This window comes from Equus asinus, chromosome 3 (assembly GCF_041296235.1).
Source record: "Equus asinus isolate D_3611 breed Donkey chromosome 3, EquAss-T2T_v2, whole genome shotgun sequence".
Taxonomy (NCBI): Eukaryota; Metazoa; Chordata; class Mammalia; order Perissodactyla; family Equidae; genus Equus; species Equus asinus.
Window position 1 is genome coordinate 69678670 of NC_091792.1, and position 12832 is coordinate 69691501.

General features: G+C 40.9%; 1 protein-coding gene across 4 annotated transcripts in view; it reads right to left on the reverse strand.

The window, feature by feature from the left end:
- Nucleotides 1–12832, reverse strand: part of XPO7 (exportin 7) — a 103148-nt gene that overhangs the window by 14057 nt on the left and 76259 nt on the right. For all 4 annotated transcript variants that reach the window (XM_070505243.1, XM_070505241.1, XM_044766770.2 and 1 more), the window contains 9 exons: nt 10867–10986; nt 9189–9335; nt 8245–8417; nt 5838–6031; nt 5275–5380; nt 2875–3010; nt 2290–2363; nt 1069–1149; nt 97–160 (listed from right to left, as the gene is read on the reverse strand). In XM_070505243.1, coding sequence (XP_070361344.1) covers nt 97–160; nt 1069–1149; nt 2290–2363; nt 2875–3010; nt 5275–5380; nt 5838–6031; nt 8245–8417; nt 9189–9335; nt 10867–10986 — 1095 coding nt within the window. The remainder of the gene's footprint in view (nt 1–96; nt 161–1068; nt 1150–2289; nt 2364–2874; nt 3011–5274; nt 5381–5837; nt 6032–8244; nt 8418–9188; nt 9336–10866; nt 10987–12832) is intronic.

A 12832-nucleotide genomic window follows, 5' to 3' on the forward strand; every position in this document is an offset into this window, starting at 1 on the left:
TGGACTCAGGGATTTGAACGTCCCCCCCGGATGCTGAGAGAGTGTGTGCGGGGTGGAGGGAGAGCAGAGCCAGGAGGAGGGGCTCCGACCACTCACCGTGTGATTGTTCAGCATGAACTGCACAGCACTAAGCTTCACTAGTTTCCGTACACTACTGTACGTAAAGACAAAGGAAGGAGGTCAAGGAAAGTGTGAGGCAAACTGAGAATCTTAATGCACAATGAAACTTTCTAGGATAAAATACAATTTCTTTCTTTACTATGAATTCTTTACTCAGAAATCTTATTTTTCTCAACCATGTGCACTGCCAAATGGGGAAAAAATGTGTTCTAAGCAGTATCTAACTGATCAATGAGAGAATACCAAACTCCTATCTGTAAGAAAATAAATAAAACTCAGTGGTTTCCCCAAGAATCATGAATATCCTAGAGGAGCTTTTCTCAAAGGGGCCTCTAAGAGAGAATTAAGCCCTAAAGCCTTGCCTAAGGCATCCACTGTGTGCGGTGAATTAACTTCTCTCCTATGCATTTAGAATGGTACTAGCTATGTAGAATCTTTGGGAGAAGTGCAAGAAAAGTCATTCAATTATTACAGGGTTGACTTGCAGACCCTCATTATGAAAGGCTGTCTTAGAGCAACTCAAACTTTACAGCATACACAGCCCAAGTCAAGAGGAAGTAGAGCCACTACTTTCACTGCAAAGCTTGTAATCAGGTCTAGCAACAGGCTGACAGACAATGAAGATGGACTTTGCTGCCGCTGAGGATGCTAAAATCTTGGCCACAAAGAATGTGTACCTATCAGACAGATCTACTGGGTATTTCTGGCTCTTAGAGATAGCAGGGATAAATCTGTAGTAAACTATTAGCTTGCGGGTTGGCTCACTTTTGGAGTCTGACATTGTTCCTGGATTCTGTGTGGGTATTGCCCTTGGCTCCAAGGAGAAGGGAAGATACTTGAGTACGCATAAAGCTAAATTAAAGTGGAAACAGCAGGAGGCCATGATTTCTCAGACTGTGGCATGCCACAGTTCCTGTTGTGCACAGAAGCTGGTTTAGAAAAGGATATCCAATGGAGAGGTCATTGAGAAGCTGTAGTGTCTTGGAGGTGATTGGTTCACAGCGGCCCCAGTACTTCAGGTTGGTGATGCTGGAGGACAAAAGAAAAAAAAAAAGCAGGAGACACTTTTGATATTTGACTCGTTTCCTTGAGGGTTGGGAGAAGAAGAAAATCATCCATCAAGAATCACCACACATCTGCATCACCAATTCACAGACATCACAACCACAAAAAATGGGTATAAAATCTCCGTACTTACATTTGGTTGACTAGAAAAATTATCCTTCAGATAATCTTCACTACTTGGTTCCAAAGCTACACTGGCCCATACCCAGGCCCTTGGAATTCTGGGGCACTCCAGGGCTGATTTCTGCAGCAAGGGTAAGAGATTTCTGCGGCAGTGATAACATGCAGTCGTATGCAATTCTGCACCTGCACATCCACTGTCAGCTGCAGAATTCTAGTAGCCCTTGCTTCTGGATTCTTGGCTGGCAGAGTCCTTTAGACCCCCTTTGGTTTTTTAATCTTAAATTATTAACCAGCACATGGATATGAGAGTTTAGGATTGGGATCGTTGGAAGGGGGCAAAATGTCACTTTGCACACAGCCCTGGGTAATATATTTGGCTCCTAGTGTGTGCTTTGATAAATTGAGGTCCTAAAAAGGGGAAAATGTAAATAAAGAGGCGTAACTTAAAAACAAAGACAAAACCAAAAAAGGGCCAATTAGGAGCTCCAACAGTTCAAACAATAGGGCTAGATTTTGGAGATTCAAAACTTTCAAAGGGTATGATGCTTCTTGAGAGGAATAGCCTGTTTTAAAGTGGGGCTCTCCTCCTGAGGGGCACACCTAGTGGAAATCAGCACCAGAAGTGAATGCTCACTCTGGGCATCCCTAGCAGCAAGGTGATTGGGTGAGAGGCTGAGCTCCAATCAATGGGGAGGGAGGTCCATTTCCTAATGCCACGACAGGGTTTCACCCGTGCTTCCAGAGGCTACAGATGAGAGTCCACATGAACAAAATTAAACCCTTGCCTATACAAGCCTGGAATGCTCTGGGGCCGGGCCATATCTCTAAGCACAGCTTGTCACACACTCAAATGCACAATTTTCTGACGCAAACGATCAATGCTGGAATACCAAGGCACTGGCAGCACAATGCCAAGATCACATGTTACAGTTGCAACAGGATTGCAAGGGACTCTTGCTGATGGCAAGCCAAAACACTTACATTTTTCCTATGAAGACACTTAGGACCATGGTCTCATCATTCAAGCCCAGAACTTCCGAGAGTCGGCGATATAACTGGTGTTGTGTTAAGGGATGAGAAAGTAACCGGAAAATATGGATTAGAAAAATCATATCCCAGTACTGTTTTTGTCCTCATTCAGGGGGTAAGATATGGGAAGAAAATCAACAACAATGCTGAGAAAGTCTTTATTGAAGAGGTGAGCTAGTTTCTAAGTATTACTCAACACCAGATAGATGCTGAGCTATCTTACTGGTCCCCTTCAACTCTGAAATAACACAAAGACTGTCAAAGCCTTCTGCTATTCTGAACATCAATTTATGTACAGAGATGAGAAGTGCCAATTCTGGGGAGACTAACATGTTTTGACTGGCCATTTGTTAAGCATATGTAGCACTACGAAAATGGACCCAATTCTTTGATGAGTCTCCCCAAATTCTACAGACTAAGAGGAGACATTTGGACTATGCTGATATGTGAAATCCAGAGATTGTATCTGAACTGTTACCTGCCGTTTCCCTCAAGCAGTGAGTGAGAACTAAATGAAGCCAATTGAGAGTCTGTTACCTTAGAGGATTTTTGCACCTGGTCCCCAATGTAGATCTTCCGAAACTGTTCAAAAAAGCTCAGCATGGCCAATTCTAGCTTCTCGTTACCCGCTTGAGCCAAGCGAGAATCTGTTAGGTTCATCAGCTGGAGCACCCTAGAGGAAGAAGAGCAACGATTCTCTCAAGAGCAGGATGTCCTGGTCACTCTAGCAAATCCAGCCTGCCCTGAAATAGTCATGTATGTCTCCTCTCCTTACTCATCAAATCTGAAAGGCATTCTCTGCAGGCTCTAAGTTCTGTTGACAGAACAAAATTCTCCATTTCTGCCCCACAGGAACCACAGCCAAGGAATAAATAAGAATGATAATTAGATATTTAAAATTTTGAATCTACTGAGGCTGTAGACTGAGGCAGAACTCATAATTGGCTTAAAAATAATGGAAAAAACAGTGGTACTGGAATAATAGTTCTTCTTTGAAACTTTTGTGAGACCTTGAATAAAGCAATTTATTTTCTGAGTGCCAGTTCCTTGTCTATACAATGAGGGAGAATGGAACTAAACCAGTGGTTCTCAACCTTTTTTCTCACATAGCCATGAAAGGAATGGAGACACCTGAAGAATGACATTCATAGGCAGGTGATGCTTCCAGGGACCAAGACAGACATGCTACCTGTGACTTCATCCCTTTTCCTTGCACCCACCCCTCCAAAAGAAAGCATATTGGAATGCAAGTGAGTGAATGCTGAATGAATAAGAATGATGTTATTACAAGTGAGTCATCTGACATTTTGATATCATGAGAACAGGTGTCAAACTATTTGTGACATATCATGAGTGAGTTAGGCTCAGTTATCACGCTGCAACACTTAAGTGGAGAACCAGTATACAAGACACTACCTAAACTTAATTTATATTATGACACACAGACAGTATCACACCAGGCTGCAGAGTCCAAAAGATACTAGATTTCCTCCTCATTAAATCTTTGCTCAACTCTTCAAAAAATGCCAATGTAAAATGCTATGGAGACTTCTGTCAGGATTAAGGCACCTAAGGGCAGATGGGCATCTGATAAACCAACTGGGTGGAAAGAGACAAATGGGGATTTTCAGAATCAGAATAAGAATTACAGACGGAAATGTCTGGGGCTAATAAATTCTAAGGCATCATGTTAAAATGAGTTGATCTCTAAGAAGAGCATCTGAAAGTTTAGAACTCTTTAGGGTAGCAGTTCTCTGCAAGGTCAAAAGATCATTTTCAGGGCCGGCCCCATAGCCTAGTGGTTAACTTTGGCAGGCTCCACTTCAGCAGTCTGGGTTTGGTTCCCAGGCATGGACCTATACCACTCGTCGGCGGCCATGCTGAGGTGGCGACCCACATACAATCTAGAGGAAGATTGACACAGATGTTAGCTTAGGGCCAATCTTCCTCACAAAACCAAAAAAACCAAAAATATTATCTGCCCTTTCACTCACATTCTCACGATGGAGTTTTCTAGAGACTACAAAATCTGTAATATCATGACTGATTGAACGCAGAAGCAGATATGAAAATCCAGCTGACTTCTACTATGTCAGACATTAAAACAAAGCCACTTTTCTCATTAATTTTTTGAAAACTAGTTCTTTAAAAACATATATTATTTATGTTGACATGTAATGGGCTTATTGTGATTTAAAAATGAATATTTAAAACATTTCTCAGTTTTACTTTCTAATACGATAAATACCAATAGATAGATATATCTCACAAAAACAGAAGCTCTTTGGAGGCTCTCGCTACTTTTTAACAGGGGAAATAATCCTGATGAAAAGGTTTGAGAACCTCTGCTGTAGGGTATTAAAAAATCCTGCCCTTTTATTTCTATGTTGGGTAAATTCTTAGAAACCAGTAAATGCTCATTTACAGATTTTTAGTAAGATGAGACTCACACAGATACAAAATAACCTGACGTCCCTTAGGTAGAAAAGTGTATGGCTGAGAGTTCTGAAAGGCTGTAGAAACTCTGTAATTCCTTCTTTGGGGATATTTGAAGAATCGCAGTTTCCTAACAGACTTACTCTGGTATGGTAAAGCAGTCCACATTTCATTAACTCTGAGATAGTGTCCTTAAACGGAACTGAAAACTACTCCCCATTTTGGTTTTCCTAATTCTGTATCCAGCATTTCCTTGCTGCATCACTGCAATGGTTTTTTAGTAAAGACTGTAGGCAGAATTCTTGCTGTACTTATAAAAGGTTTGAAGTTGGACCTGTACCAGTCCTTCATTTTCATGGGCAATCAGTTTCATGAGATTATGTTCTATAAATGGGGAGGAAAGCATAACAGAAGCATGTCAAGTTCCCATGGCCTAAGGACCAAAAAGGGGGTGGGGCGAGTCACAGGAGTGAAATGGGAAGCCTCTGTGGAAGCACTTACCGACAGACAAGCTCGCCATCCATAGCATCCTGCTCATCAGTGCTGGCAAAAGAGACACGGCCACCAATCACTGCACCAATGATGTAAACCAGCCATGTCAGCCTTCCTGCAACAGGAAGAAGACCCATTAGTGTCACCTCCAGTAATAATTTCATGAGGAAATTCCTTGCTCTGAGGTTCATTTCCTACTATGAGTTTCCTTAATCCTAGGAACACCATAGAGAAGACATAAAGTCCTACTCTTCTTACAGAGTGTAGCTACTACTCTGCTCTGGTAGGGTGATGCCAAGGGGGAAATTCATTAGATAACCAAGGTTCTCCTATCAGATGAGGTCATTATTTTCAGAGTGCACACCTTTCTTAAAGTTACATATACCCACTGCAGACAGGACTTCACTTCCTCTTCTCTAGTTCCCTGTGGCATTTATTCACAAATACTACTCTGTGTACATGGAGGTAATGGATGAAGGCAGAATCCTTTGAGGGGGAAGGTGGAAAGAGGTGGTAATGAGTAAAAGGGCACTGACAGCACTTCCTTCCGGCCCCGCCCACTGTCCACTCACCCTCCTGCACTGCAATATCCATGGGGCTTGCACTGGCGCTCTGCAGCAGCTCCTGATAGGACTGGGCTGACTGGTCAAACAGCTGCACGAGGAGTGCACATGTCTTCTCGTATTCACAACGCCCGATAGTAGACAGCTGGTCCAACTGCTGCTGGACCAGACCTGTATCCTCCAGAGGGTCCTCCAGTCCATCTCTACTCCCAAAGAAAGAAGGAAGGCAGCTCTCTTAAAACATGCCTACTCATTTCCCCACTGCAGCAGCTCTCTTTCTTCTTCATTTAGCCACTAGTTCCAACTGTAAATGCCCACATCCCAACACTACTTTTTATCAAGGAAGGAATATAAAAAAAGTTGGAAGGCAGATGCCTTCACCCTAGCATTAGCCTCCCCTACGTATATTCTGCTTTTTGGTCTCCAATCTTTCAATCTGAATTCCCCAGTCCTTTATCGTTTGTCTGCTTCGATCCTCTCAGTCCCATGTTTCTCACCCCTAGGTAGTCTTGGTTCTTAGCATCTCTCCTGCTCTTGACTATAGTAAACTTTGGGACTAGAAGTATCCTGTCCCTTGTGTGAGGCCACTGTGACCCAATACATTTTGGAATTCAGAAATCTTCAAATTTTAGGGAAGCAATGTGATGCGTCTACCATGTAATATGAACCCTCAGTGGGCTCTGCAGCATGTCAAATACAATATTCCTATAGCAAAATGTACAAATATTATCAGGAGTCATACTAAGCAGAGTTTTAAAATAAGACTATATGTAGTCTCGCATCAGCACATGTCAAGTTTTGCCACCCAATGAGTTTTGGTGCCAAACTGATGAGAAAATTTAGTCTTCACATCTTGGATTTCAGAATTGCAGTTGAGGCACTGTGGATCTATACCAGGTCTTGCCTTACCTACTGGTTCCTGGATTTAAAAATCCTGTCATATTACAAGCTCTCTGTCTACTGTTACATCATAGTATGACAATCCAGCAGCAGCAGCACCATCACTACACTAGCAGTTCACAGTTGTGTGTTTACCATGGTCCACACACTGGGCCAGGGCAGAGTAAGTTAATCCTCATAGTAACCTTGCTCAAGAGTACATAGCTATTAATTGTCTCTCTGGGCCCAGAGCCCACACATGCAATCGTTCCCCAACACAGCCTCACTGAAACCAGCTGAATCCTCAGGAACAGAAACGATGCGGCTAATAGAACAATTCCAGTGGGCTTCACAAATACTCAAGACTTCGAAATGATTCAGGTCATAAACAGTTGAGACTATAACTCTTATGACAAACACACTTGACTGAGCAAATTAAGAATCTGACTTAAAAAAGCCCCAGACCTTCAGAGTCCAAGTAAATTCGCCTCAGAAACAGCCAATAAAAGAATATACATGTAGATCTTAAAAGTTCTCGTGCAAGAAAAAAAAATTTTTGTAACTACATACGGTGACAAATGTTAACTAGATCTACTGTGATTTTGTAATATATACAAATACCAAATCATTATATTATACACGTGAAACTAACGTGACATGTCAATTATACCTCAATAATAATAAAAAAAAGGTTAAATGAAGTCGTAAGGGTGGGGTCCTAATCCAACAGGACTGGTGTCTTCATAAGAAGAAACAACAGAGAAATCCCTCTCTGTATGCACACAGAGAAAAGGCTGTGTGAGGACACAGTGAGGAGGTGGCCGTCTGCAAACCAAGGACAGAGGCCTCACCAGAAACCAAGCCCAACAGCACCCTGATCTTAGACTTCCAGCCAGAATGGTGAGAAAATACATATTTATTGTTTAAACAAAAAAAACCCCACCAAACAAGAAAGGTCCCCAAATAAAGAATAATTTCATTTTATATGGGTCATTTTTAAAAGGGTCTGACATTTTTCTTAGCTATAGGTTTCTGCTCCAGTTAACAGTCTAGATAGATACAAACCATGTGTGAATATAATGTTATCAGTGATCAGCTGCCTACAATTCTTACATCTTCTAGTAAGCTCTAGATTGTGTAATCTTATTTATCCACTTATTTCTTTAGGAGTTCACAATAAGCAGCTATAACTTACACATTATAATTCTCATCATCTATAGCCTACAAATGTTTCCCGCATGTTTACAGAAAATCAGTGGCAAGGACAAACATTATACTGATACACTTTGTATTCAAAGATACTGCTACAGACAATAATAAAGGGAGACACGAACAGGATGTTAAAGGGAAAGACTATTTTTTCATACTTTTTATGCTCTCATATGCTATTCTGCTGATATGAAAAAATGACCAGTAACAGTATTAGCTCCAGTAAGACTCCTATCAAGTATGCTTTTGCCAGTCGGGTCTGATTTCTGGCAAGTCTGACATCAGGGTACAGGTCGGGGAACAAGGGAGGCTGTCCCAGTTTCCGTACCTCAGTATGATGTGCACAGATTCCAAACGGGATGTGATGTAGGCTTTCGTGACCTCAGGAGTGTAAGTTTCCAGCATATGGGGCTCTGTGGCTTTCACATAGGGCACAGAGGCTGCCAGCCGCTGCCAAAGGCTCAGGAGATAATGCACACTATTTGGGGCAAATTCCCAGTGCTAAGGAAAACCAAAAGAGTAGGAGGCATATTTCTCATTTTTGTACACAATACATTAGTCCCATGCCACTTGACACACAAAAAAGACTTTTTTTTAAAAAAAAAGATAAAACTTTTATGAGCTTTGTTCTATGTCTGGCAAGTAGTCTAACACGTTTATTAGCATTTCAGAGATGAAGCATCGAATGAGAAGAGCTGTTCTACGTTGGTTGTGTAAACCTTTTCACAAGGAAAGCCTTGTGAAAGTTGTTCTCAAACATTATGTACGAGAATCACCTGGAGTACTTGTTAAAAATAGAGACGCCAAGGCTCCACCCTGGACCTAATGAACCAGAAATTATGGGGTTAAGACCTGAGCATCTGTATTTCTCATCAAGTTCTCCAGACGATTCTGATGCAAGCCATAAAATTTGAGAACCACTGGCCTATACTACATGACTAAGAAAAAGAGGGCACAAGTCTCTCTTTACTCTTCTGTATAGCTCTCTGTTCCACTCTTGCCTTTTCTGAGGTGATTATGAGTGGATTCTCTCTGTCCCGAATCTAAATATTATCCTTGCAATTCCCATGTGTTCCTCTAACCATACTCCTTGCACTTCTGAAATACAAAAAAGTAGGCTGCAATAGTAACTACTCTGCAGGGTTAACCCACACTTATATTCACCTTTGCCAAGAGGAAAAAAACCAGAATATTCTTATAAGGTTAAAAGCAATGAGCAAAAGAAGAGGTTCCAATGTTTAGGAAGAAAGAGACAAGCAATCAAAGACAAACCTGTAGGCTGGTCACTGTGAAGTTAGCTATTAATCGGATGACCTCAGGGTAGTTTTCCACCTTTACTAATTCTCCCAGTTGATAGTTACTCTTCAGTCGGGCCAGTAGTCTGCAAAACTCATGGTAATTGTTTGGGTCTGATAAACTCTGGCGACAGCACAGGAGGGAAATAAAATGTAAAATGTGACTCACTATACTTCCAGAATGACATCTGGGATGGGATGAAGAGAGGGGGGAGTCTACGTTAACTTCTGAGCTGTAGGTCATCATTCAGGATGACACATCTGCATAATGTTTAAAAACAATTTTTTTAAAAGTCACTTTTAAAAGAGACGGGCCCATCTATCATCTCACCTGTTCATAATAATCATCATCCCGTGAGATGGGATTATTAGCCTCAACTGAAAGAGTCTGAAACAGAAGTCCAGAAGATCACACTATTTGCTTAAGGTTGCAAAACTGATTACCAGCAGAGAAGAGGTGCGGTCTAAGGTGTGACTGGTCTGTTTGCCTTCCACCAATCAAAGGAAAGAGAATACCTATCAAATTTACCATTAAGCACAACTAAACTACAGTGGCAAAGTTACACAAATGTTTCATATATCTATATTATATCATCACTGCTATAATAAATTTATTTATTTCTATATTAGTATGCTTATATATTATATACTTATATAGCAAACACTTTTGATTTGTTTGCATATTATACCAGCAAATTTAAGTGTTGCCTTATACATATCTTCCTCTATTAGCATAGGAGGGCAGACTGTTTTGTTCACCATCATATCCTTGGTGCATGGAAGGCGTTCCATACAATTTGTTGAATGAATAAATGAACTTTAAAAAGGAAGGACAGAATTGAGTATATTTCAAATTGAACTGATTTTATGATATATCCTAGAGCAGAGAAGTGATACTTTAAAAAAAGGAGCTGTTGGCTAAAGCTCTGGGACTGAAAAAGACAAAAAGGGCAGTCGAGTTATAGAATGACTATTTTTTTTGAGGAAGATTAACCCTGAGCTAACATCTGTTGCCAATCCTCCTCTTTTTGCTGAGGAAGACTGGCCCTGAGCTAACATCCGTGCCCATCTTCCTCTATTTTACATGTGGCACGCCTGCCACAGCATGGCTTAATAAGTGGTGCATAGGCATGTGCCCGAGATCTGAACTGGCGAACCCTGGGCCACCAAAGTGGAGTGTGTGAATTTAACCACAGCACCACCAGGCTGGCCCCTAGAATGAATTTTTGAATGAGAAATACATACCTTCCCACCTAAAAGCAGCCCTATACACTTAGGTAAATAAAGTACATTCAAAAAAATGGAAACAAAAACCAAACTTTAGATTCTTAATTTCATGGGGGAAAATGACTAGCTCTATTCTTATTTTCCTGTATCAAAGTGATCCTTTCCCACAACTCCTGCATTCCTGAACCTAAAGGATACAAGTTCCTCTTTTAGGCAAACATTCTCAAGAATTTTCCTACAAATATACATTCACTTAAATCTTTTGAAGCATGACAGACTGAACTGTTTTCTGGGATTTCTGCTAAGTGTGGCCTCTAGATGTATTTCCTTCTGACTCATAACAGATACACATACACTAATCACACACACACACACACACACACAGTCATAAAAATATAGTCAAATGAAAATAAATTCTCAAATCTTACCTGTGGATTCTCCAGTATTCGTTTGACGCCATCGACAAGATGAGAGAGAAACTTGGCCCTCTCTGCATTGTTGAACAGGGATCTTCTGACGGAGGCAATCTGCACTAAGCAGGATAATACCTAAAAGCAGGTGCAACCCAAACACAAGTGATTAATCAGATGGTACAGGGGCTGGCCCGTGGCCAAGTGGTGAAGTTCCCGCGCTCCACTTCAGCAGCCAGGGCTGATGGGTTTGCATCTTGGGCATGGACATACACCGCTTGTCAGCCATGCTGAGACAGTGACCCGAATATAAAATAGAGGAAGAGTGGCACAGAGGTTAGCTCAGGGCTAATCTTTGTCACCAAAAAAATAAAATAAAAGAGATATTAAAAAGAAAAAAAGATGGTACAGCTATTTTCACAACCCTTTCCCCTCCTGGAATATTCTTCTTTACATGTGTGGCTAATTCTTCTTTAACACCTGCTACCATTACAATGATACAGAAAGATCAAAGAGGGTACAGTTTAGGGTATCTGAAACAGCTTCATTAAAAGAAGAAAGAAAAGAGCAGTAGATCCAAGTTGCTCACAACGAGTTCAATTCAGTTTGGAAATTCACTTAGGTATTATTCTTTGACCACTCCACAGCTTCTTTGATTCTTTTAAGATACATATTTAAGGCTAGAAAATATCAAGCAATTCATAGGTTAAATAAAGCTTAAGATTTACTTTTTTTCTGTTTTATTAAGCCCTTTTGGCTAATCAGGCTTTGCTATGTACTGTCATAATGAAACAACTAAGTCAGATCTGTGCCCTGAAAAATCAGCTTTTATAGTGAACACATTTTACCCTTTCTGCACTGTGCTGGATATTCATATTCTCTTTGCCCCTCCAGGTCTATTTTCTATCCTTCTCTACCCTACTCTGTTCCCTGGGAGCCTGACCTCTGTCAACTAACAAGAGCCAATCTCCCCTGCCTTCTTGCTTCTAGCTGGCTCCAACCATTGGAAAGTACCAGTAGGAGATGAAGAGCAGGAGGAAAGACATGCCCCCTCTCCAGCCCAGCCTGGGCCATGGTTGGCAGAGTTTCTCTACCTCTGCAGTGCAGCTCTCCCCTCAGCCACAGCTTCAGGGTGTCCTTCCCTTGCCCCGTGAGGCTCCCCTGATTGCTAGCCCCAGGGGGTGTACGTCAACACCCTTGTCGGATTCCCTTAATTTTGCCCACATCTTTACAAATAGTCCTTTCATTAATTACCCCCTTGAGTGCACAACCTTTCTCCTGCAGTAAACTGAATGATACAAACAACACTGAATTTATGTTTCTGTAAAAGCAAAGGTCCACATTAATTTGGAAAAGTACTACAATGAGCAGAAAAGTAGTCCACTGCAGAAACACTATGCAAAACACCCATCACTTTACTGTGTTTTCTTTGTATGTTTTGTACAACAGTATTTTATACCAACAATCTGAAATACTAAATCAACGTCTTTTAGGACCTGAATGAATTTTGAGATTTAAGGTGGTTAATCATTGCTTTAAAGGGGAAATGCACCACTCCCAAAAGCTTTCAACTATAATTCAGGATAAGTATGCAAATTTGCCTTCCCACTACAGCTCCCATTTATCACTTATGTAACATAAGCATGAGAGATTTTCACAAACTTTCTCAGTCAGGACAATCTTCAACTAGACAATATACGGTGAATTCCTACATTCTAGCCTGTGGCAATTTGAGGTATAGTATAAAGTCAGATACAAGATGAGACCAAAAGAACTTGGCATCTGCAGCAATTTGTCATTAGGCAGGAATAATTAAAAATAAATTAAGTTAAGACTTTATTGGGAGAAGCTTTAAAAGCTACAAGCTTAATCTCAAAAGGCTAGATAAATAACCCTAGGATTTCTATACTGTACTTCTATGATCTTGTATAACAAAATGAACTTAAGGCTCGTTCACTATTGTTACATTGTATAAATAGGTTTG